This window comes from Triturus cristatus, chromosome 12 (assembly GCF_964204655.1).
Source record: "Triturus cristatus chromosome 12, aTriCri1.1, whole genome shotgun sequence".
NCBI classification, from domain to species: domain Eukaryota; kingdom Metazoa; phylum Chordata; class Amphibia; order Caudata; family Salamandridae; genus Triturus; species Triturus cristatus.
In genome coordinates this window covers 622,957,499-622,984,740 of record NC_140595.1, presented here as the reverse complement: position 1 = coordinate 622,984,740, position 27,242 = coordinate 622,957,499, and the positions used below count along the sequence as shown (strand labels likewise).

At 44.7% G+C, this 27,242-nt stretch overlaps 1 protein-coding gene across 1 annotated transcript; it reads right to left on the bottom strand.

Moving 5' to 3' along the window:
* On the bottom strand, window positions 1–26,423 carry LOC146776426 (cytochrome b-245 light chain-like). The gene is made up of 6 exons (XM_085639661.1): window positions 26,222–26,423; window positions 11,302–11,371; window positions 9,955–10,029; window positions 6,142–6,225; window positions 3,426–3,507; window positions 1–744 (listed from the first exon to the last, which is right to left on the bottom strand). The coding sequence occupies exons 1-6, from the start codon at window positions 26,277–26,279 to the stop codon at window positions 550–552; spliced, it is 564 nt and encodes a 187-aa protein (XP_085495787.1). The 5' UTR covers window positions 26,280–26,423; the 3' UTR covers window positions 1–549.
* Between the last annotated feature and the right edge of the window lie 819 nt (window positions 26,424–27,242).

Sequence of the window (27,242 nt, the reverse complement as noted above, 5' to 3'; positions counted from 1 at the left end):
TTGGCTTGTTTTTTGCTTCTTTATTTAAAATCTCAGAGCCGTTGTCTTATACATGTAACATTATTTTGCTGTTAATAGCGTAGGAATAAGACGCACAGGGAATCGGATGAGGAGTTCCTAAATGGAGTAGATTAAAAACTCACAATGTTTGATCATCATGTACCAGAAAATAGCACCTAGATAAACAAATACCATAGAGATACAGACCTTTAGACCACAATCTGTTGCAGACAAACTAAGCTGAAAGTAGTCAGGGTGGACTAAACCCACTGGCGAGTGTCATGGGATTTCTGCGAGGTACCTACCAAAAGGCACTCTTGAAGAAAAGTAAGCATAGGCGTGTGTGGAGCAGTGATTGATAAAGCACATGTCCCAATTGCAAACAATCACTTAACCCCCTACTTCCCCATCCATTGCATTCAATGCTGCCAATGATCGGTTCAGAGATCAGCGAATAGTCATTGATGTATCAATCCCCAGGATATGCAACACCAGATGGTAGGGGTCTTAGGGAGTGGGTTCAGCGTCCTTCACATTCCCATGTGATTTCTACACATCATCCGTGACCATGACGGGATTGTCCCGACCTCCACTAATAGGGACTTCATCCGCTTGCTTCTTCCTGGCATCTGGGGGTGGTCGTGGCGGTGGATTTTCTGGAGGACGCTTGATGGTCTCAGCTGCCCGTGGCTTTGCCTGCTTACGGGCTTCCAAGGGCCGCCACTCCTCTCCACAGATAGCAGCCTAAAGCAGAGAAGACGGAAAAGTAAGGGTCAGAATGAAACAACTGGCCATCAGTCTAAACAATGCTGTGAAGCACACACAAAACAGGGGTGTTCCACCGACGGAACACTAACAACAAAGTGATGGTAACTTGGGGCATTCCATCCGGTGGGCAACATCCGGTGGAGAGTAGAGCAAGCACTTTGAAATGCACCCTGAACTCCATGTCTCAATGTGTCCACATTTTTGATAGCCAGTCCCTGATGCAGTTATACTATTTTGTCCTGATTGCATCATGGGTTCATTTCATGCATTTCCAGGGTATCTTCGACTGGTCTCAAGAGTCCCCACTTTCTCAAAAATCACCCACTGCTGCTTTTGAAAAGTGGAAACTCTATTATGTTCACTTCGACATCTTGGGAGTCTCACACAGTGTCTGAAGTGGAGATTAAAGCCACTTTATTCTTCAGATCTTTCCATCGCGGACTCTCTTGCCAGTTGTTGCAACACATATACATTTTGCAGACTCAGCAGTGTGACCAAGGAGGGTATTAAAATGGAGGCCAAATTCATTTCTGACCCCCCCCCCCCCCCGGAAAGTTTAATATGCACAATGGTGGTAGTCAACATAGTCCATGATGGTGACAAGTGTGAGTAGCTGGGATTGGTTCAGCAGTCGCAGCTGTAGAAGTGTTTCAAGTTTGCAAGAGGTAGTGGGAGTTTTTCACTCTGGCACGGTTTGGCAGTGTGGGAAAAGTGCATTGCTGATTAGTGTCAATCCCTGCCACTGGCCTAGAAAGCAGAAGCTCTCCACCTGCCATTTAAAGAACTCACTCCAGGGACATTTTGAGAGTATTACTAATCCAGAAGGAATTAACACAGGCGTCACATTTCAATGAAGGGACTTGTTTTATTTGAGAGCTCTCCGACTAGTACCTGCAATTGTTTAAGAAATCTCATTCTCATAAAGAAGGCACTATGGGCTTGATTACGATGTCGGTCGGAGTTGCCTCCGACCAACACCGTCGCGGTCTCGGGACCCACTGACCGCTGGCTGGCGGTCCCGACACCGCAATCACAATGCGACCGCACATGGTGCGGTTGCATACTCCAATTTCTCAATGGGAGTTTGTGCTGTAGCCGTAAACTGGCCAGAGCACAAGCTTGCATTGAGAAATGGGAGATTCTGTTAATTCCCGCACTGTGTGGCAGCCACCTCAAGGTGCCTGCCGCTATGGTGCAGGGATTAACAGGGGCACCATAGGTGCCCCCTCGGCCCCCAACTGGAGGCCACAGGGAGAAGGGGGCCCTGCAAGAGGCCCCCAAACTCACTTTCCAACAGGCTTTCCATGTTAGAAAGCCTGGCAGGGAAAGCCTGTCGGAAACCAAGCATCATAATCCCAACGGCAGAAACACCGTCCATTGGAATTACATGCCGGTCTCCAACTGGCCAACAGGCTCCTTGAGCCCGCCGGATATACCGGCCGGTTTCAGTTTCGACCGCACGCATTGTAATGCGGCAGTCGGAAATTAAACCGCAATGAGGTTCGGAAAGCCGCTGACCTGTGGTCGGAGGCTTTCCAAGCCTCATCGTAATCAGGCCTATGTGTCAGATGGACCTCCATGGTGTTGGGTTTCATATTTTTTTAAGTTTAGCCTAAAGACAGCTTTACTCGCCAGCCTTCTCTTTTCCCAAAAAAGGACACAATCAAAATACATCCGTCCACCTGGGGATTTAGGTCAGCCCACTTCGTCCATTGGTCTTTTCAAATTTCATTCACATTTTGCTTCCGACTACCACAACATACACCATGGGGCAGTGGGGCAACCTACTTCTTCCATTGGCCACCTGTAAAGGAGTGCACTTCAGTGTCAGGGCTGGTGTGCCCGGGCAACTCCTTTATTTGTATGTGCATTATATGTTTTTGCTCATTGCATAGGTTCCCAAAAACAAAGTACCAAACCACTACATAACAGAAAAGGAGTGCCTGCCAGTGCAACATTTGTTCAATTTAGAGATGTGAACACAGTGAGAAGAACTGAAACAGAGGGGGAAAGTAGGGATATAAAGAGCGAAAAGAGAAGCCATGTAATTGCCAGCGGGAAGCACGTATAGGGCCTTCTGACACAAATACTAGGCCTTAGCAAGATCGCATTTCCCTAGCTATAACCAGTGAAGAGTAGAAAAATGAGCTGAGATTAGCGATTTACTGCTCAATTCCAGGATAAAGGTGGACAGGTGCAATGCAAATGAATTGCAGTTTCTGAAGGAGATACCTAGGCAGTCCTAAGGAAAGATGATCTCTGACCTGAACATTGCGAGTGCCTGAACCAGGGCATTTCAAAAAGAGCTAGGCAACAGTGGAGTGATTGTTTTGATGACCTGAGGCATAAAAAAAGCAGGTGAAAGTAGGCTTAATGATAGCTGCCTCGCAGATGGGTTGGTCATCAATAATTATGCAGAGATTTTGAGCCATGAAAAAGCTCTGCAAGTCAGGCCACCAATCGGAGGACCAGGTGGAGGGCTTTCCAAAGACTGTGACCTCTGTCACGTCAGTCTTGAGTTTGAGGGAGGTGTAATTGTTCCCACTGGCCATCCAGCACAGGCAGCATCTGAATAGATTAAAGTATGTGGTTGCCCATTACCCATTTTTCCCTAAATGCTAGACCTTAGTAGAAAAAGCTCAAGGACTGCTGCTTACCAGTAGGTAGATGAGGCTTGCGATGCCAAGGCAAACAGTGCCAAGCACTGTGGCGAGTAAAAATCCTCCAGGCACTGCCAAACTAAAAAGGAAAACAAAAAGAACAGCATAAATGGAATACATCTGGGACGAGCATCAATGAGAGTCACATGCAGCCAGATTAAGTGAGACTACTCAAACTACAGAAATATTTTATCCCCCTTGCCATCATGGCATGGTTTGATTATTTAATGTCTTGCAACTGTTCTAAAAGGATATGCTATAGTTCTCCGATACGTCCTTTTTTGCACTAAATTATAAAATGCCTTCAGCTGTACTTCAAAGTCAAACTTGAAATTCTAAATATATATATATATATATATATATATATATATATATATATATATATATATATATGACATCTGGTCCTTATTATTACCATCCCACTTTTCCGTTGGCCTCTTTTTCATCATATTTCCAGAACCCGTGACAACATCTAACCCTAACATTTTTTGTGTTTAGTGCTGGTGTATAGAGGATTATGTGCAGATCAGGTTAAGGTATTTGTGTAGCATGATTATGCTATTTCTTTTTAAAACACCCCATAACTGATGCATTTCAGTACTTTGGCCTTGTGCATTGCACCCATTTTAACCTTAATTCTCAAATAAAGCGTTTTTTTGTAATTAATTAAATATCTTCATGTTTACAGTAAGTGACATTTACTAAGCAGACTTATGTAGGTCACAATATGGAGTTAATCAGCTCAAATAACTATTCTTTCCACATTCGTTTGGTGGAGCTCACATGCAAACGTTTATTATTTCTGAATAAATATGGCTTCTTTTAGGATTGTTCCGCTTGTACAAGTACATTTGTTGGCCCGAATGTGCATTTGATGGACATGTGTACAGCTGCCCCAAGAAATGTGCATTGACTACAACAAGTGGGCATTGGTTTTGTCAACATACATTAATTTGACTTCAGTTTCAGGGGTTCCTCATAGTAAATGAACTACGCTTCATATCTGCTTCTTTGCCTACTCTGCATGATAAGAGATACTACCAGCAGCTTTTTGAGGAATACGCAGGTCATGTTTTTCAGATACTCCCCCAAATAAGTCTTTGTTCATTTTGTGTAAACCTGAATGATAGCTAAAAGGAGTTATTTTACCTTTGTTAACGGCTGGAACATTTTAACCAACTTTAAGGGCACTTCTGTTTCAGTGGGTTTTCAGGTAGATGCCTAATTTGATGTGTAGTGCTGGACTTTCAGCTTTGTGTTTTCTGGAGAAGTCAATGTTACAAAAGTGTTCAAAAAGTGAATTCTATAGACACTCTATAGGCTACAAAATCCTTGAAATGGGGGGGGGGTCAGCAAAAATTACCAAAGGTTTTCAATAATACTATTTTTTAATTCCCTTTAACTTTATTAAATTGTAATTAATTCCAGCGCAGTGTGAGCAGCCTCCTGGAAACCAACTGACTTTCAGTTTGGTGAACACCAGGCAGGGATTTTGTGTAGTTTAAAAAGTGTAGTGTCAAACCCCCAGAAGGAGAAAGTACATCTGAAGAAATTCCAGGTAATGGTTCCCTTTATTTTGACATCAATCTCTGCACTTTTCATAATTACTGTGTTAGAATAAATTTTAATTAATTGGCTAGTTTGCTCAAACTTTTCTGTGCAAGCTCCAGAATCTGACCAATTACGGCTAATGCTAATTTCTACTCACATTCTGGAGAAAATTACCAAATCGTATGGGCAAAAATAGAATAGGAGCATGGCGGACACAAGTTGGGCATTTGGCATGCGGTTGATGCCATGGTTAGTCTAAAGACGCCAGCTTTGGTTAATGCCTCAAAATAAAAAGATGTTTTTACATGATTTTCCAAATCCAACCACTAGACAGTGAATTAATGCATATCACGTGAATTTAGGAAAGTCTCGTGCTGCAAAAGTATTGTTTCAGGTAAGTAGCTTTTTTCTTTTCCAACACAGAGCGGTGGTTGACCAGATGGGAATAACCGCTTAGAGTGGTACAATTACTGCCTGCTGGACCAGTAAACAGAGCGCTATAGAAAGGAGAGCAAGACAGTCGGCTTACGCTGGTGCTGCTGCAGACTTGGTGCACAAGAGAACCTGGGAGCTGCCACCAAAACAGCAGCAGTAGCTTGGATGCAGCCCAAAGGAATTTCCCTCTTGAAGGGTGCAATGTAACGCCCATTGGAGCCTCAGGCTCTCTGCTGGTGCTGTCAGAATAGGGCTGTGGTTTTCTAATGACAACACGTGAACACCAACCTACCAGTGAAGTTTAGTCATGTCTCATAGGAGAGGAGATGGTCATGGGAGTCTGCAGATATGTACTCAGGGGGGGCCATGATGCTGCAGTGAAGCTGACCTTTCACTGCACCATCTTGAATTTTTTTTAAAGGGGCAAGTGAAAAAAAACAAACCTACCCCCTTGCGTTGCGGACGCCCATGGAGATGGTACCCTTCTGCCAACTGAAATGGACAGAATTTGAACAAGTGCTGAATGGAATGATGAATTTAGTAAAACAAAAACTCATCGGCATTCACAGCATGGCTAGTTAAAAAAAAAAAATCAGCATCAGGTTTGATTGACTGGCCAGTTCTTTCAGCGAATGGGCGTCATAAACTTTCGTCATTATACTTCCTATGAGTGAACTTCTTTCTACAAAAATATGTATAAATATATTTGGAAAGGGAAATAACTCACCAGGCATGCAGGATGGCACGGACGTAGTAGTTCCTAGTGATGGGTCCAAAAGCTTTCACCACGATAGTCATGCACTGTTGACCACTGTTGGGGAAAATAAATTAAGAACATTACATTTGTAAAATAGTTACAGGGAACATCAGCTGTCCTCTTTCAGCATACAGAACCACCAAGGAATTCAGGAAATTAATTGAGCATCCTCAAATCAGATTTGGTTTCATCGTGTGACAGTTGCAGGATTTGGAGTCCCAGCTCCAACTCCTGACGCAATTGTGATTTCAGGTAATCTTCTCCTGTGGATCATGCCATTCAGCATAGTGACTTCTGCTAGTGCTATGTAGTATATGCACATGTTCATTTAGGTCTCTATAGGGAATGTTGAAATTTAGGCACATTGGAAGGAGATGTGGATGGACTACTTTGTGAATGTGCAACCAGGACACCAAATAGATATTCCACAGAAATCAATACCTTCATCTACTAAAATTCGGACTGCTTACAAATAGTATGAAAAGGCAAAGAGGCTGGCATTCGACTTCAGGCCTTGTGATGTAAGTTGACCAAATTCACACAAGACCACATCACCCCAGTGCAGCGGCCACTTTGGTTTGTATACAGTGGAAGTTAAAAAGACTCGCGGTACAAGCAGACCTGTACAGCACGGCACTGGCCATTTTTAAAGTTTAGACTTATATCATAAGCAAAACAACCTGCCTCAGATGGCTAGCGAACTCAAGAATATAACTAATTGAAAATCGAAGGCGCTATTGAGTTGCAACTGAGCCTTGTGATGGTCACAAGCCTCAATTGCGACTTTCAATGAGATTTTTAATTAGATATCCGCGAGTTAGCCAGCCATGTGAGGCAGGTTGTTTTTTGCTTATGATATTGGTCTGATTACCCCAGTTCCCTGCCTCACCAATTTGGTTTCAAGAGCCCTCTTTTTTTTCTCTGAAGACATTTTGAAAGTAAGGACATTAGCACAATTGAACAAGTTGTTCTGCTGGCTTGGTGGACTAAGGCGTACACTGTAGGCACCCGTTTGCCCTCATGGTCAAAGGTTCAAATCCCAGTTGGTCGGCTCAGTCTTCCATCCATTTGAGGTCGATAAAATGAGTACCATTGAGTTGGGTAACAAAATACATCTGTTATTCAGCGCCTAGGTACCGACGGTGAATGTGCCCTCTACAAATACACTGTATGTTATGTTAGTTGTCAGTGCATGACATTCAACTACTTCTTATAACATTTTGGCAAAAACAGATCCACAGGGCAGTAATTTTTTGGGAGTGTATTTTTTAAGAAATGGATTAGTCAGCAGGAAGTAGGTGGTATATTGATCAAATTTCTTGCGTTCCATGACATACCCTTAAATTGCCAAAGATGTGCTTCCATTGCAATTCATGGATGGGGCATTGACCATTTGTTACCAGTGTCATCCGAAGGAAGTCGGGGGACAAACAATATTGAATCATATGTTAAAGGCTGAGATAGAGACAGACACGTAAGATAGGGAAAAGTTCACTTTCCCAGGGGACCTTTGGAAGATGGGGGCCCTTGGTAATTGTCTACTTTGCCCATGCCTTAAAACATCTCTTTGTTACGTAGAGGCACACGATCCACTTTAAGCAAATGGCTGCTCTGCAGTCTTGCAATTGTAATGAAACTATCACCTAACGCAAAAAGTTTTTTTGAAGCCATGTGTAAAAGTTAGTGGTGCCGCACATATAGGACACTGCTGTTAAAATGCTTGCTAGCACGCCCCTGTAATCTTGCTAGAGTTGTGTTCTGCCCCATTATTACCCACATGACTTGCTGTGTACCCCCACGCCTGTCCGCTGGTTGGACCAGTCAGGTCTATCACCGCTCCCCATCCCTCATAGCTACTTCGACAGTGCATACATCAGTCGTAGCTATACAAAATTATGCCTGTATCACCTTCCAGCAGATACTTCATCTTAGCATGAGGCTCCTCCTTGTGCCCCTCCTCCCACCCGGTACAACTCACCTGCACGCCCAGTAAGACACGTGTGAAGAGAATCAGTACTGCCTGGCAGAACCCTGCCCATGTCACGAGCACGTCACCGGCAGGCAGACCCCCTGTATCACTTGCGCCTGAGCTTTGGTTTCCTAACCCTCTGTGCTGGCACCGAAGGGGAAGGGCAGGTTGCACTATTGATACCATTATGCTCATGAGCGTCAGTTCGGCAAAAGGCCAGGGGTAGCGGAAGTGACATCATACCCCATTTGAACTATAGATTCACTCTCACACATGCATGTTTACACATTAACACACATTCACTCTCTCTCACATAAACACACACTCACCTGCACGCTTACACACAACACACATTTAAAAACATGCTTTACTTACCTTAGTTGCCAGGGAGGGCTATATTCCAGCTAACTGTACTTTTTTTATTACACTAATAGTGAATAATATACGCTTATTCACTATGTGGAATAATAAAATGACAAAAAACAAGGAGATTGGAGCCCCAACCGATGTCTATTAGGATGAGGTGCCCCTGTGTTTTTGGCACTAATTTTGCCACCTCCGAGAGCAGGGGTCCCAAATGCAGTGCCAGGGATCGCAAGGGGCAAGCCAGGGGTTGCAGGAACGATCCCTGGTGACCCCTAAATGATGTTCATGATTATGTTCCTATCCTGCAAAAGAAGGCGAAGCTTGCAGTGCTGCAGACCCCTCCCAGTGGGTCACCCACCGCCGCCCTGGACGTTGTGCAACTATTCCTGTGCTACTGTCCGTGCTCCCGCTGCTGCTCTCCATCTTTACACCACACAAGGCTTCTTTGTCACCCCTGGAGCCTGCACTGCTTCCAAATGGAGCCTGAGCTGTCCCCCCCCGCCCCCGCCCCCCCCCCCCCCCCCCTCCATCTACTGCAAGATGCTACCCTGATAATGCACCCATCTGCCAGGGACCTTACGCTCCTTCCCTTCTTGGACCGTGCACCGTCCCCCCTGACACTTTACTGCGGTCTTCTCAACCCTGCTCATGGTGGACTTGGACTCCATGTTGCTCGCCCTTAGACACTGCACTGCCCAACTTGTCTGCACACTTATTCCTGCGCTGCTCCATTGCACTCCCCCCCTTAACCCAAAGCTGCTCTACACCACTCCCTTGTATAGTGATAATGTGTGCATACAGGTCTATAGCATGGGGCAGAAACATTGTGCTGCCATCTTTATCGTGAGAAGAATAAACCTCTGCTTTTCTACGTTTTCATTCAGAAATGCAGTTTCCTTGTAAATGTTTCACTCTGTTTTTTTTCTCACAATTTTTTTGCATTTCAAGAATGACAAAACTGAACAAAATCTTGAATGCATTTAATGTAAAGCATGGATCAGCATTAAACGGATCAGGCCAGGCTTTCAACAATACACACTGTTGCGGAATGCACTGAACTGGGAAAGGACTTGTGAGCAGGTAGCAAAAAAGAAGATTCATCAACTTACTTCCCCAGCCCCGCTCATCAAATATCAACTCAATACTCTCCCCTTATTACACAAAAGCAAATAAATAAACTGGAAAAGTGATGACCCTTCCCTCTCCAGCATATATAAGCTGTGAAATGGTTCACGCATCTCAAGTGTCATGAACCCAAACAGGTGAAAAGACGCTGATTTCTGCAGGTTTAGCCACATATGGCGCCACCCTGAGGTATTACAAATGGCATTGGGTTAACGTACTTGTAATACGGCAGACGGAAGATCTGTCACATTTGTGATGGAGTTTCCCACCCGCCGAACACTAAGTCAGGCTGCGTCTGCTCTAGAAGCAGACAGTCTTCTTACCATCGCTCCATCGTAGTGCCCTTCTTCCTCTTCCCCCTTGGGTACTCCAGCAGACAAATGAACGCTCCAGCAGCTCTAAGTCGTGCCTGTTAAGGTCAGAACGATGACTGGTGGACCAATGGAGTCATTTCACAACGCCACAACAGATTATTGCACCACGCTCCCTTCCCCCGCCTGGACATCTTCCACCCACCACAAATTAGAACTTGTTTCCCAAATAAAGTAAGAATGCTTCACCAGGACAGTCAAAGATGTCCTGATTGAAAGATAAAACAAAATGGAACGAAGTTTCATTTACTCTCTCGGAACTGTGAAGACAGGTGACTCAAGGGTGTAAATCAGTTAATAAAATATGTATTTTACCAATATTTATGGAATCCAGTTACTTGGGTTCCCTATGTGTTTAGATGTCAAGGATCCCATGGTATCAGGGCCTATTGGGAGTTGTTAATCAAGCTCTAATATAGTCTTTCAATTCCGCTTTTATAATTGAAAGAGCAAAACTACAAAGTCTGCAATGTAAAACAAGAACTAGCAATGGCAACAGGTCTGGCCTGGGCTGCTAGCCATTTGGTTTTTTCAATGCTTGTTTTGTCATGGTATTTGTAAAGCTGTGCTTTTGAGGGAGCTGCCAGGCCTTTGCCAATAATAAAAAAATACTAATTTTTATATCCCAAGAGCACAAATCGCCATAGTAGTCGCTGGCGCTTTGTGGGAGGATGTGCTCCTTGTGAAATAGTAGAATGCCTGTCATTCACAAAGAAGCTAGCCAGTGGCTGAAGAGGGCGGATCCACTGCCCCATTCTGTATGCTGTAGTGGATGGAAGACAAATGTGATTGGCACAGCAGCAGACCAATGGAGGAAGAAGCCTGGATGAAAGCCCTTATAAGTATAGTATACTATACATATCATTGTCGTAAAATCAAAAAGTCTTGGCTGAGGCCAAACTGAAAAAAAACATAACGACTGGGAGAGGTACTCAAACATAACTTCAGATCTTTTACAACCTCTGGAAAAATCTGATTAGACGCCAAATATCTGACGAGACGTACAGAGGCTCTAGCTACTGGAGAATGTCTCAATTTCCTACGAGGCCAGTGAGGTGCTGCATCCTCCAGTCTGTCCTTGTACACCGCTCAATACCAGGGTACCATGTGATCTAGAACATCCCTTGTCGTTGCATTTATATAGGACTTCCTACCCATAACAAGGCAATGAAGTGCTTTCGGGCACGTAGGACACTACTCCAAAATCCCAGATTAGTTGTTAATCCAGGGGTTATTGTTGGTTATTGGGATTAGTCTTGCGCTCTCAGACCATTCCAAGCACTGTGGAATAAAGGATACATGGCATAGGCCGCGAATTGCCAGTTCTTAAACTGTCCAGCAACGGCCACGATTCCTCCAGCGAGTAGAACTGCAAAACAAGAACAAACAAGAGTTAGAGGCAGAGAGTCCATCTACTGCTACACACAGGTATGTGCACAAACACCCCAATGACCCTCATCCCCACAGGCCAGACGTCATCCCTCCGTTACCAAGAGTGGTTAGCATGGGTGAATTTTCAATCACAAACTTCTCTGCGGTGCAAGAGATTTACACCATTTTCGAAGACTTGAAAAGCGTTGAATTGCACAATGACGTGTCATGCTCTTGCTATGAAAAGTGTTGCATCTCTCCACTTTAAATAAAATATATTCCTCAGAGGGCCTCTAGATGAACAGGCGCGTTTCTAGAGTGCTTCTGAAAGAGCATGGTGAGAAGCTCCGTGATGTTGTGTTAGGAGTTTAGGGAAGGGATATTGCGTATACGAGTTTTGTATAGACTATAATGTGAATGTAAAATGATTCGTTTTCATTCAACGCAATATTTGGGGGTAGTCTGTTTCAAAGCATCCCTACTTTGGTAGGCAATAGGAATACAACCCAGATATTCGGACAGATGTCCCTCACAGCAAGCAACTCTATAGGCAACCCTACGGGTCAAAGGTAGAAGTAACGACCAATGACTTTCTACCAGCGTATAGAGAGGTGGAGGGAGTCCTTAGCAAACGAACAGAGCCCTATGTAGATTAACAACGCCGTACAAGGAGGCACATCATGTTAACAAGACAAAAACTACATTAAACACCCATTGGCAAAGCAAATAGTTCTCCCTTTTGTGACAATTGGCTTTGCTAATGGTTTTTAGCCACACTACACCATGTTTTTTTTGTTTTTAGTTACCGATCTAAAGCTGCAAAACAGTTTAATTTTTTTTTTTTTTTACAGCGGACAGGGAGCAGCAGAACATGTAGCGAAGCAAGGGACGATTGTCAGCAACACAGAGGTGCGGGGGGCACAGAACCAACATCAGGGAGGGCAGGGAAGCAAGCACCCCACAGAGAAGTACAGAGGCGTGCGCAACAGGGAGTGAGGTGGGGAGAAGCACACGGGTAGATGCAGCAGTACGAGGTGGGGAGGAACATCAGGGAGATGATGGTTTGAAATCGCATACACTCTGTGAATGCTCATGAAAAATGATAAAAGTCGTTCCCTGACATGAAAGGCAGACACCAGACAAACACACACATGCTAAAGAGGCAATAGTCTATGGGCGGGACAAATACAAGGTTGAGAAGCTGGGGCACAAATGAGAAGCAGGCGGCAAATGAGAGTGACAAGGAAAGCCAACCAATGAGTTGGCTTCAATCTCCTGTATGTTCATTGTAAGCCACAATATGCTTCTCAACAGCAGCACATGCGCCGCCTACTAGGCTTAACCCGAAAAGATACATGCAATCCAGATACTTTAATTGTGGGAACCAGTGTTGATCCCTCCATACGGTGAGCAAAGGAAGCAGTCTAGTGGTGCCATGTACTGGTCGTGTCAAATAACAGCAAAATTGACTTTTTCTGTGGATGAGGAGTGATCCAAAGGCAAAGGAGCATTTTGCCTTCAACACTGAAAATATCTGCACTGTTCTTGCTGGATGCAAGACCACAAAAGTCAATTCATTATATAGTTACTGAACAAATGAAACAAATCCTCTGTAGGGAGCAGCGATCTGGGTACACTTCAAAGTATGAAGCGCGAGGCAGGTTTATAATACACAGTAATGTTTTTTTTTTCCCTTTCTAGTTTCAAATGTACCTGTATATCTCGAAGACACACTGTAAAATATAATTAGGATTACAAACAGGAAGGCAGTATCACCTAATGCTTCCCTCTTTGGCACACAGTACAATATAACTGGAATGAATCCAGCAAGGAGTTCAGTGTCTCCTAAAATAGAAAGAGAGAGAGAGTGAGAAAGAAAGAGCGAGAGAGACAGATATTTTTTTGAATCAGGCCTGGTCTTTCCCATGGATGCACTGTAAAAACTATTAAGATTGCTCGTTCCTGTAGAGAAAGTATCGGATTCAGCCTGGAGATCAGCCTTAAGTGGATTTATATGTTGTCAATCAAATATAGGAGCTAGCCAAATAAATCAGAATGTCAGCCGAGGCTTCCAATATAAGACACACTATAAACCCACACTCTAAACCCATTAACCCCTTCAGTGCCAGCCCCTTTCCCCGCCCAGTGCCGGCCGTTGCATTAGCGGGCGGGGTCTATGACGAGCTGGACTCGTCATGGGCACAGCACCACCGCGGCCCATGACGAGTCCAGCTCGTCATGGGCACTGAAGGGGTTAAATGACATACGGGGTAGCCTCTTACCTGACAACCCAGGCCGTGCTTCGAGACCACGACAGTGGTATCAAGCACTACACACAGCTACAGTACCTTAGGCTTGTCAGGGTTTGGAGTCATTTAGAAGGTGTGCAGGATGTATTGAAAAGAGCAAAGTAATTTTACCCACCAGGACCACATACAGATAGCATTCCATCAAAATGTATCTGGTCTGCTCCACCTACATAGGAGGACTAACCATATGCAAAGCAGTCTTCGCCACACCTCAAAAGGAGAGGTCGAGCCCACCCTGCCGGGTCACATTCTCGCCGAACAGAGCCAGAAGCAACGAAGCACTGGGTTTAGACTTGTTGAGCCTCTCTGATGACTTACAACTAGTTCGAGTAAATAACAGAAGTTCAAATGACCAAGTATTTCCTTCCATCCCTTTTTGCTTTTCTCTGGGATGACCATTAGCTAATTCTGCATCACCATTGCAGAGCACTGCCTGGTCATAGTCTGTTCTAGTGCATAAAGGGATGCGGAGGCTCCAGGAGTCGAGGTTTGGAATAATGTTCACTGCACTCCAAGGGCAACTGAAGATCAGTGGGGTGCGCATGAGCGCCTGGAGATCCAGCACCTTCACACGAGTGCCCTAGTTCCTGGTTTGAGTGATTGAATCACCATTTATACTGTTTGCGCCTCACTTATGCAGCAGTGCCTTCTGCTCATCATGTAATGCTATAGTGCCTAAAGTAAATCACAGACATCCGAAATAGCGCATAAAAGTCAACATGCAATTAATACTAAAATAGCCAACAAGCATTCACAAATAAGGCAATTGCTTAATCAATGGACCAGCGCTTCGCCGCCAATCAGCTGGAGCATGTAATACTAAAATCTATACGTTTTGGTGCTACATTTATAGACTTTCCTCTATAGAAGCAAAAGGCTGCAGAAACACGTGACAAAACATAAGCCTACAGATATGTGCAAGTGAGCAGGCGCTAGGCTCTTGCTGTGGGACGAGTGGGAGAAGGCCTTGGGAGGAGATACATGTGTCGCCAGCAGGAGCTGAATATTACTTTCATTTCAGTGTGCCAACTTCAGAATGAAGCTATGCTTACCAGAACAATTTAGCTAAAATGTGCACAAGACAGGAAAACAAAATGGGATGGCATTGAAATGTGTTTAAGTGTGCAATAATGCTATGGCTTTAAACAGAAACAACTGAGTAATAAATTAAACCAGCACACGTAAAGGTACATATGTGGATCTGCATTTTTGGGCACAAACAATCTTTAAGGCATATATGAAAGTTAATTCACGTTCTCGGTGCGCATGTGGAGCTAAGGGTGCTCTACTCCCTCTTCTGCAGGTAGATGGTCCTCACCACAGTTATGGTGTTCCAGGTCATGTCTCCACTCCGGAAAATATCCATCAGGGGCTTATGGGGTAGCCCAGCAGTGAACAAGTCCGGAGGAACCGCAACACAGTCAGGGCCCAGAAGTAAAGTATGACCAGCCATGGCTACCAGATAGAATTATAGCCAGCCATGGCTACCAGGTAGAATCTATAATTTATGGTTGCTGTTAACCGGCATTTGTTTACTGCATTTGGTGCCGCTGTCTAAGGAAGGCTTCTCCAACTAGTAGCTCGTGAACTACTAGTAGCTCTCGACCTACCTGTATGTATCTCTCCTGTGTGCAACCTAGCCTACTAAAATTAGAAGCTTTTGCAGGGTTGAATTAATATATGTTGACCAAAATTCAATGGTGTGTATTCTAGACAAAAATATTCATTTTTACACCTCATTATTTCCATAATATATTGAAAGCTGATATTGGAGTGAAATCAGGTGGCGCATTGGAGACATTACTAATATTTTGAACTTGGTACCAGAGGCATTGTCGCTATGGCAGTTATGTATTATCTATTGAGAGGCATTCCAAATTGATTAAGCCTTTTTAGGTCGAGCATGCGAGACCTCGTGTATACATTAGTATATACTTCCCTTGTGGGCTTAAAGCTAGCCCCCTGCTTTTCATTTGCTTGTTTCAATGTCCCTTAAAAATCGTTGCTTGCTAGTGGTCAGTCCTCCCCTTTTGTCCCTCCTTTACAACCACAGAGCACTGTCTGACTAAGTACTGTATTATTACGTTTTAGTTGCTTATCTGTTGTTTGGGGGACTCTTTTTTTAATGTATTTCCTGCTTGTGTTACTGCTGCCTGTGTTCAGCTTCCGCGCCCATAGTTGCTTGCATAGTTGCTGCTGGCACCCCCGCCTGGAGCATTGAGGTGATCACTGCTAGTCATCTTGAATATGGTGCCCACCAATGTAATCTAGTCCTATATTACAACACTAATTCTATTAATACCTCGATTGATTTTTAATAAAAAGGTTGGAGACCCCAGGTGTAAGGGCTCCACAGAGCTGCAAATATGAGCGGTTACCATTACCACACTCAATAGCACTTTCTGCTTCAAAAGGATGAAATGCCAGGACGGCTCAGCCTGTTTTTCCAAACATGTACCCTACAGTTTACTCACAGAGGATGCAGCAAGTTCATTACGTCAATGAGAAGGCTTCCTGGCTTAATTGTAACCATGCAGTCTCAACCCCACCCAACTTTTACTGGGACCTTTTCTTTCCACAGATTTCCAGAAGAAGTGAGCTGCGAACTGGTACCATCGACCAATAGGACGACAGTTCAGGCAGAGAGTCCTGCCTCAATGGCAAAATGGTGCTTGGCCAATGGCGATGGTCAGCTGCAGAAGCACCCGTTGCAAGCAAAAGCACTGCCCGTTAGAGGTCAGTGGCTCGCCTCCAAGTTTGTGCAGCGAGCCACAAACCACTTCCTATCCTTAGTCCAAGGATGCACTTTGTCTAGGACAGCAGCAGCATGGTCAGTAGGGTCAAAGGTCACAAATACAACGTGAAAAGCCTGGGATGGTGTCATTGGCTGTGCATGTGAAAATACAACAAATTGCTGCTGGAACGGAGGTAGTCTCAGGTTTATGACGGTCTCAAAATTCAACATAAGTGGTGTCAAAATGGTTAAAAAAAAAAAAACGTTTGTAAAAATAAAGAATCTAAAATTTGGAACTACTAGAAAGTTTAATGCAAAAATCAGTTTGAAAATATTGTCAAATAAAGAACACAAAGTAAGCGCCCAGTATAAAAAAAAAAAACACCATTGTGATATCAATTGAAATAAACTAGATGTAAAATCAAAAACAAAACAAAAAGGGGGGGGGGGGGGGGGGGAAGAGGAGTGCGATCATATGTTCCGGAGAGATCCCTTTTAGAAAAATCTGTGGGACACTCAGTTATTTTCGGTTGGTGGTATATGATTTTGCCAATGACGTAGTAGTAGCTAATATAGTCATCATCGGGTCTTTTTCCTCCACCAGAAGTTAATCTCTCTGATCAAAGAGATTAATTGTAATCTGCATCTGAATAGGAAATCTAAAACTACCTCTTATCTGGAACGAAATGATTTATTAATTACCTGGTAAGGTTAAAAAGAAAGTGGACGTGTATTTAGGATATATATACACACTGTGTCCCTCCCATCACTTAGTGAAAACAAGTCTACATGTTACAGCCCACCTGCGCCCCAGCGGGTCGGCGGCTTTCAACAGGATCGATTCTAGTTCTTGTAAAAGTACCTCTTTTTATAAATATATAGGCACCTTAGGCTAAACATAGGTACTTTTACAAGACCTAGAATGTTTAAGTTTCACAGACTTGTTTATTGAATGTCACAGTTACCGTATGTTTCTCACTGTCCCCTTAAGGGACCGAATTGGGTTTAACGATCTCAAGCTGTAGAGAGTCGAGCTAACCTTCTTGTTAGATATTATGGTCTAAAAGCAGTAGCAGAGATTACAGAGAATTTACAGGTTCCAGTCTGCAGGGAGGCTATACCAGTACATATCGGACTTGATAGGGGGTAGTAGCAATAACGTTTTTCCAGGGTCATAACATAGCTATTTGCTTATGACTAAGACCGGGCAAAATTGAAATTGCGCCAGTGTCATTTTCATAATTTCGGTAATTTGACAATTGTTATATGAAATTCCCAATTTTACATAACTTTGCATAATGACACGTCATGAACAAACGGTAACAAAAGAATGCAAGTAGCTGTTGCTTGGGATGCTTTTGTTTTGCACTATTTTCTTTGCACGAAATGCATCTTCACATCGGAAATTGACACAAGGTCACATTTCCCACCAAAATATAGTGCAAAATGAAGCGTTTGTATTTTGCGTAATTATGCATAGCTCTGCGTAGTTCTGCCGACATTTTGCATACGTGAGAAAGCAAATTCCGCACAACCCTACTTATGAGTAGGCCTGGGCGGTAAATTCCGTTCCGTTCGCGGAATTTGGGCAATTTCGCGTTCCGCGGAGAACGCGACATTGCCCAAAAATCTGCGTTCTGGACTTCGCGAAATTTTTTGCTTGTTCGCGTTCTCAATATGCGTGTTCGCGAGATATTTCACCCCGAGCACGCAAACAGCGATCGCGAACAGGAAAAAAGTATCGCGAACAAGCAATTCCGCGTGTTCGCGGAATTTCTGCGTGCGCGGAGATTTTTTACCGTTTTGCGGAGATTTGCGTAACGCGATTACGCAAATTCCGCCCACCCCTACTTATGAGTCTGACATGATGTCCGCCCTGATGGGACAGTTGATAGCACCCCTGCATTAAGCAAGGGCCGCTGGGATATGCAGGAGTCTTGGAATGAAATGTCCTTTGGGCAGCATCACCCAATGCATTTTAAAACGTTCCTCTGTAGAAGCTAGCCGGGCAGAGGGCGTGGCGGGGCGGAGAGAGGAAACACGAAGAGGAAATGGAACACAGAAAAGAAAGGGGAAGAAAGGAGGAAGGGTAGATGCTGAATTAAAGGGGGCAAAAAAGGAGAGAAGAAAGCAGATAAAAGAAGTGAAGGGTGAAAAAAAAGCAGGACCCCCCCCCCCCCCCCCACTGGGAGCAAGCGCACATACAAGCAAGGTGCTGTAATTTGCAGCCTGTTTAGATGGCGGTGAGAGCAGGGCTGGCGGGCTGTATGATGATTGGGTCACCCTGAAACCTGAAGCCTCCCCTCAAATCAAAGCCACTGAAGCAAAATGGGAAAAAATGTTCCAGGTCCGTATCTCATGGTGAAAGAATTAAAGATAAGATTCAAAGGCAGCTGGAATCTGGGAATTAAATGAATTTGCTTTTTGTACTTCTTGAAAGAGCTGGGCAGCACACAGCTGCCTTGAGGCGGGCACCTGAATACCACCCATTCCTCTCTATTAACCATTGATTTGGCATACACCAATTACTACCTACTCCGAGGTACAGTGGAGTGTCATTAGCATATTAGTGTATGAGATATAGGGTTCAGCGATGAAGACCTCCAATGGTTCTAAAGATCTTCTGATAATTTAACCCATAATTGACCCATGGTGGATGATACAGGTTGCGTATTTGACACCCAGAGAGGAAGGACACCAGTGTCTAACCCTCTTCGTTCCACTGGCTGGTGTACAGGATGGCTCGCTCTACTAGACGATCCCTTGTCACCTTCTAGTCTGGGGCTTTCATTTATCAACCTAATGCATTGTGGGAGTTGTAGTGTTTGATCAATTTAACAAACATCTGTCTGAAGAACCAGATTCCTATTTTAAATCAAAAGCATAGAAAAGGACATGGGTTCCGCAGGCAGCATGTAATCATATGGAGACTCCGGGCTTCGATCCATATTTTGCATTATCCTCTAAGGCTTTGGCTGAGAGGGGATAGAGGGGTGCGTTCCAGATATCACAGTCTTCGTGGGGGATTTGGCAGAACAAGAGCGCCATCGATTTAAGTGACGGGTCAGCTGGCTCGGTCATCAGAAACCTGTCCAGCAGAGTGCGGCCAGGTCAAAGCTGCGCCGCCCAGTACACATTTGTGGTCTCATTTGAGACAAAGCAGGCCCTGTCACAAGATTTTGTTAACAAAATTTTGTCGCTTCACCTGTCCCACCCCCACCCGTTGTTGCTTGCCTGTGACAACCGCCATTCACCCTCCTATCCGTTGTCGATTGCCATGTCCCATATGCACACAACACAAACAAAAAAATTGAAAAAACTAAACTGCTCTTGCACACGTAAGAGCTAAGTCGCTTTATCTGTCAATCAATCAACCAAGGGTTTATATAGTGTGACTACTCACCCATGAGGGTCTCAAGGCGCTTGGTGGTGGGCGGGGGGGGGGGGGGGCTGCTGATCTGTCTGGGTGCATTGGTTCAAGGATTGCCTGACGTGGAGAAGCAGGGTGTTCCAGGTCTTGGTGGCAAGGTGGGAGAAGGATCTTACTCCACTTTTGGTCTTGTGGGTCCGTGGCCAGGGTCAGTTGGGCAGAGCGAATGTGTCTGGTGGACTTTATCAAAGTGTTTTTTTTTTAACCCGGTTGTTCAGAATGGTTGAAAGTAAAATAAAGAGCGATTTGATGTGGCCAGCATTGACCACATCATATTGCTTTATTTTTTACTTTGAGCTGCACTGCTCTACAACATTGCTAATAAAAAAAAAGTGGCAAAGCGTTTGCAGCATCCAACTTACTGCCGCCCTCTGGAATCTGTTGAGTGTTCTTGGAATAAGGTGTGCAACCATGACACAAAGTGAGCATCACTGGTGATCAAAGGAAACCCCTGTCATATGTGTCATCTGAACCTGTAAGGCATCTGTAACCACCGGTTGAAGTGCTTTAAAAAAAACAAATAAATAAAAATAAAAAAAATAAAAAAAAGACAGTAGCGAAACTGATGCTGCACGCAATGGGGATGGGTTGAGTGAACATGGGGGCGGGGTTAAAGGCGTGGCTAGAAAAAAAACGAAATATTCTGAAGCTTTATTTGTTTTTTCACCTTCAGGTAACTACATATAAAATAATGCACAGCTGAAATAAAAAAAATGATGCAAGTTAAGTTAATTTGTGGGAAATCCACTACTGTACATTATGAAACCTTTTAGTTATAAACTGCAGAGGTCTGCGTGTGTAACCAGAGAGCCACATAATTAAAACCTGGTAATAACTTTTGTATGTTTAGTGTTACAAAGATCCAGTCTGTGACGGAAAGCACTGTGAATATGTAAGTCATTATTTTAAACTTGCATTACACACAGTATAGGACAGGCTGCTACAAAATGCGCAAAAAGGTTTAAGATAAAAAAAGTGCTTCCAAAATATAGATTTTCGTAATACCCAGACTGTATGTCGTGCACATTTTCTTTTATAACTGTCCTCTTAAAGCACACACTTCACAGCTCAGCTGGTAACTCCCTTGCAATACTACTTAAAAAGAATACATCTGTGTCTCCAGGAAGCTTCAAGCGATTCCATCAATTAAAGCCAATAACGACTACCAATCATCCTTTACATTTGCAGATTAACCAGTTGCACACATTTACATTTCTTTCAGGCATGTAAGCACCATGGCGAGAAGACTTGTTTAGCGGCTGTCCATCCCTTGGTTTAACAGCACACGTCAGCTGAAGCATTTCAGCTGTCAGAATTAACCATCCCTGGATGGTTGTCTTTTCACAGCAAGTAGGCGAACGGTTTTTCTTAAATTAAAAAACCCATGGGCACATCGTGCCTCTGAAATCCTGCCCACTTTGACCACTGTCTAACCTTTTGTTGAGGCCTGCAAGATTTGTCTAACTTGAGGGACTGTTGTGTAAAAGGTTGCTTGTGGCTTTGTGAACTGTGCCAGTCTGTATGTTTAGGCTCATTTGGCATCTTTCCTGACGAGTGGACTCTGAACTTGATCACTTTTTTGTATTCTGGATTGTGGTGCCATAAGTGAGACTGGTAAGCCCAGACACGGATCCTGTGTTCAATGTGCCACTAGAACCAAGCTGCTCCTGAATGGAGAGGTTCAAATAGGCTGGAACCAGTCTTGGGTTGCTAGTGTTCCATTTTGGAGAGGACCTGGCTTAGCACTTTGGGCTGGACTGTTGCTATTGGAATAGGAGTGATATGCATATAGCTGGGTCTAATCTGAAGTGGCCTGGTGGGCAAAAATATAGATCGACTAATTACTAGTGGTTGGGAATAATTCAATCATTCCATCCATTCGTTTTTTGTATTTTCCATTGTTAAATCCTAAATCCAATGGGTATGTCCAGACATGGATTTCAAACTTCTTCTGACGCAAGTGGCCCAAATAATCCAAAACTGGTCTTGGGTCGCTTGTATCACAGTTCAGAGAGGACCTGGCCTGCCAGTTCAGGCAGGCCGGGCTGTTCCTATTGGAGCTGGACCAAGATTGGTTTGCATATGGTTGAGTCTATTCTGAAGTGTCATGCTGGTCAAAAAATGATGGCCTGGCATGCAGCCTCAAGTAATTACCAGCGGCTGGAATTAAATCAAGCACTTCAGTACTGTTATGTATTCTTCATTGTGATGCCCTAACTGCGATAAGTAATGTCCGACGTGGGTACCATGTACACTGTGCCACTGGAACCAAGCGGCTCCCGATGAAGAGAGCCAAATAGGCCGTAACCGATCTTGCGCAGCTTGTGTTCTTGTTCAGAGAGGACCTGGCTTGGCAGTTCAGGCTAGACTGTTCCTACTGGAGCAGGAACAAAGCTGATTTGTGTATGGCTGGGTCTAATCTGAAGTGGAATGGTGGGCAAAAAAAAGGACGAACTGGGATGTTGCCCCCGAGTGATTACCAGTGGGCTGTGCTCAATTTGTAAAAAAATAAGTGCTGGTCCTTCCTCAGAACTCCGCAGTTTCCACCACACATTACCACTCTATTTACACAATTACTAACCATCACACTGCTACAAGTGTGACAATTCAGACAGTCTGAGGCCGCCAAAGCTTTAAGAATGGCAGGTATTAGTTGTTTTTAATGTATATTGAATTAAAAAAAAAAAAAAAAAAAATTCTGCTCTTCTTTAAATTACACAAACGCCGCCACCATGTGGCAGCTGTCATAAGTGCAGGTTCCATCAATTAAGTGCCGGCAATTAAGTGCTGGTGCAGACCACCGGCTCAAATTAAGCTCTGCCAGTGGGTGAGATTAATTCAAGTATCCCATTCATCACTTTTTTGTATTCTTCATTGTGAGGCCCTAAGTGCGACTGATATGCCCAGAAATGGGTCTTGTTTTCATGGTGCCACTGAAACTAAGCTGCTCCTGACTGAAGGGGCCCAATTAAGACCTGATTTTACCTGCTGTCCACAATTTAACATGGAAAGATTTGACATATGTGTGTGCAAACCATTATGCACCAAATAGGAGCAATTGAAACTGTAGAGAATACTGCAGTCCACCATATGGAAGGCCACTGACTAATCGAGAAAGGTCAAGGCACAGTCCTACCATAATAAATGGGAAGCAGCCATCCTACCCTAATGGGGTAGAGTCAATACCCGGCTTTGGTCTGTCTTGCTGAAACTCTTCATGAGAATGTTCCATTCGAGGTATGCACTAAATTGTAAAGACTGTGGGCCCGATTACGACTTTGGCAGTCCTGGAGCGGGCCGCCACGCCAGTGCCCCACGCCAGGACCACCAAAGTCGACTGCCACGTGCCCACCAGATTATGACTAATCTTGTGGTCTGGTGGGCAGTCCTTTGGTGTTCCCACGGCAGTGCCTATGAAAAAGGCACCACAATGAGAACGCCAAAGCCCTTTCCTGCACGGCATTGACTGTTAATCCATGCCGTTCAGGAAAGGGGGTGACTGCACACAGGGATCACAACATGTGCCCCCTGCTGGCACCCTTGGTCCTGAGGCAGCAGCAGGCCCAGTAGGGCCCCCTTAGATTCCTCACCCCCAGCAGTTTCTTGGTGTGAGAACCATCATGAAACTGCTGGCAGTGAGGAAACTCAAAAAGCTTGGCGGTGCCGCAGCGGCACCACCAAGCAAATTACAGCCTCAAGATCACCATGCCAATGCCAGGGATCACGGATCCCTGGCGGTAGTGGCGGTTTGCTGAAAGTCCAACTGACGTACCCGTAATAAGGCGGTTGGACCGCTGGTACGGTGGTCCCCAACCACCACCGTAAGTTTGGCTGTCCCATGGACCGCAAACTCGTATCAGCCCTCTAAATTGCTCCCTAAACTATAATTCTGGCTGGATTGCGACCTTTCCTCAGTGTTCTTTGATTGTGTAATACTGTATCTTATCTCCCGAAAAATAACCACTACAAAGATTAAATGTTGACAACTTCACTTTGCTACCTGAATAATGTCAATGACAAAATAGGAGCCTCTAGCACTTTTGAGTAGAGCAATAGCATCCAGTGTCATGGAGTCCATGGTTAAACAATTGTGACTCACTTGAGAACTTCCCAGAAACCACTGACTGTCCAAGAGCTGGGCAAAATGCCCAACAATGGCTCCGCTGCCCATTCCTGTGATAGATGAAGCTTTCCATTTTCCCTTGATGCTCCTTCCAAGAAGATTCTCTTTAATATTATATGAGAGAAAATCTACTTTGAATCGGCCTAATAAAAACAACATTTATAGACCCACTTGAAAGGATAGGAAAATGGAACAAGGAAAATTCAGTGCATACTATGAAAAATCCCAGAAGCCCACATCTGTTGCATGTGCATGTTACTGGATCTGCCTTCTAAATCTGATTGCTTTTATCCAGTTTTTACAGACATTGAGATGAAGGAGAACTGCTCGCCACATTTGCTCAGTGTTCTTGGTGGCACAACATCGCCAAACGTCTCTGCAGAGGGATGGGCCTGACTGGACCACACTATGCAGGCATAACGACATTTCATGCACATCCTCTTCAGAACTACTTAAAAGACCTTGTGGCTTTTTGTAAAGTGGAAGTATTTTGCATAGTGTAGTAAAAGCCTCCAGCAGCTGGCCCAAGATTTCCAAAAACTGAAATTATGCTGGGAGGTCGTCCTGTGGTTCTTCGCCTCCTCGGTAACGCTTATGAAATGGGGGTCAGGACTGAGTGCAATTTGGAGTACAAATTTCTATCCCACCCATTTGAAATCTGCTGCCAGATATACATGCGAGCAAAAATCTTATGAGTCATATGTTTATTAAGGACACTGCATGCTTAGCAGAGCAACATCTATGCAAATCTCCTGTGTCAGATGTGAGATGGTGCCAACGTTTTAGCCCGCAACACTTGTGTAGATGTTTAGGTGCCACAATGCAAGGGGAGAACAGGATTCAGAACTGACATGGTACACCTGGATGCCCTGAAGCATGATCCGGGCCACTGTAATTATGTTATTCTGCGGCGTTTTCCGCAGTTATGAATGTGCCACATAATCCACCATCTGTAGCACAAATTGAGGACTGCACCAAAAAAAGTTTCTGGTTCAGCTGATCGTAAGTTTTTTTTAAGAACGACTGTGGCTGATTTTTTTGCAAATGTTAACCGATTACTTCTCATTTGCCGATTGCTGCAATCAGGAACTCGTTAGATACAACTTCGTCCACACGGTATAAATTGTTAAACGACAATAGAATGTACTACTTCATGTCGCATATTGAGACTTCTCGTGCCGCATAATTTATCCAACGCTGCCATGTAACCAGAAACTCCAGTCCCTCATAATTCCAGTGGCCCAGGAAAACGCATGTGAAAAGGCAGTGAGGGGGGTCAGAGGAGGGGGCAGCCCTGCCCCCAGCGGAGGGCTGACTCTGGCAGCCTCCTGCCCACAGACAGGCAGGCGTGTCTCGCGTCAGCAAACCCCAGCTGCTATTTCCTCATTCCACTTCCTTCTTTTGTAGTTTCTGTATCTGAATGTATTGCCACATGTCCCTTCCTCAAACCGCGTCCGAAGAAACTTTGCCTCAATGGGGCCATTACCACCTACAAAGTACTCACTCCTGGGTGAGCACACGCTTAAGGTTAGGACAAACTTTGGTACAAACATTTCGACTATTATGATCAGCATTCCACAAAGTAAAAAAAACACTTCGCCCTGCCCCGCCCCTTTGTGCATGCCAGCTTGGGACAAGTGGCGAAATTATTGCAGGCGGAAGAGGGCACTTGAATTAAACATACTTTCGGTTCTCTTCTCGTCGCAGGAGAATTCTGTAACAAACGCCACGGAACACGGAATTGATGCAGAAATGTCTATAAAATGTGAGAAGTGTGGGATACCAGTCTGAGGAAAGTGGCGTCTTTCACTGAAAATTGTGTAGATTCGAAAAGGCGCGCCGTGATGTGTGTGTCGGATTAAAGATAGAAAAAAGAAGCACGCACAGAAGAAAGCACATTTGATGAGCGACCGCTAAAATATCACGTCGAGAGATTCCCTTGAAGATGTGCACAGTTTACATGACGCCTACTAAACCGACCTCGCATCCTTTCCCTGTCGCAATTCAGCACAGTCAAGTAATCTCCAAAGAAATTCACCTTTTAGACTAAGGCTCGGAAGAAAGAAAACGAATGTCTCTTCTTTCGGTACACACCGAAATTCCTGCACCCACCGAGGGGCGTGTAAAAGTATTTAAGAATCTCGTATCCCCTCGTCCATCGAACTAATCAACCCGAAAAGCTTTACTTTCAACCCTCCTCCCCAAAACAGAATAGCAAACTCAATTTAAAGTTGGCGCTCCGTGGTACTCACTGAGCCCGGATGCCAGCGCCTGCTCGTTGGCCCACATGGCCCACTCGATCTGCCCCATGGCTGCCTGTGGAACTCGTCCTCCCCCCGGGGTCGGGTGTTTGGCCGGCTGCTCAGCTGTGCACCGGTCGCTGCCTTCCCCAGATGTGTCTACAGCGCACCGGGTTGGGCGGTGACTTTGTTCGCTCCATATAGCCCCGCCCCCTGTTGTGGGTTGTCAGTTCCTGCCTCTCCCTCCGCAGGCCGAGCCCCGCCTCCTCTTGGTGTTAAGCACCTGCTGCAATTTGGGATTTTCCTGACCTACTTCCTCCTCCGCGGAGCTCTCAGGCGGTGGGCCTGGCGATAAGTTAATTTATTTATTCAGGTATCCCGCGTGGAGCCAAGGTGAGGAATGTCGGCCTCCTCGCGGGGATTCCGAACTGTTCTCAACTGATAATTTACTATCACAGCAGACAATAGGTTGTAGCGCTGTGACGCGCCTGGCACGTGCACAGTTTAATTGCTTTGGAAAAACCGAGTGCTGAGTAGTAGCAGATTTTCTGAAAATGTAGTCACCAGTTCCTCAACACTCGTAGGAATGAGAATTAATTAGTATAGAAAATCCGGGACGTCTAAGCACTTTGCCGACTACAGGGTTCACTTTCCCACCCCAAAGTCCTCGAGCTCCTTGCGGCACGCAGTCCCTCAAAAGGCCCAGCACAACAGCAGGCACTTCAAAAGAACTCTTGGGGAGATGGTCGGTGAAGTCTGTTGTCCCTGAGACTTCAGCAGGAGGCAAGCTCTTGCTCAAACCCTTGGAGATCCTTCACAAGTTGATTTGAAAGTAGCACAAAGTCCTTTCTTCTTTCTTTGGCAGTCAGGCAACCACTGCAGGCCAATCCCCCAAACAGCACTCAGCTAGGGATAGTCTCTTCCTCAATTTCTCTGGTTCCTCTCCTCAGCAAAGGTTCTTCTTGTTTCCCAAAGTGATCTAAAGTTCTGGGGTCTGGGTCCCCCCTTTTATACTCATATTATCTTTGTTCTC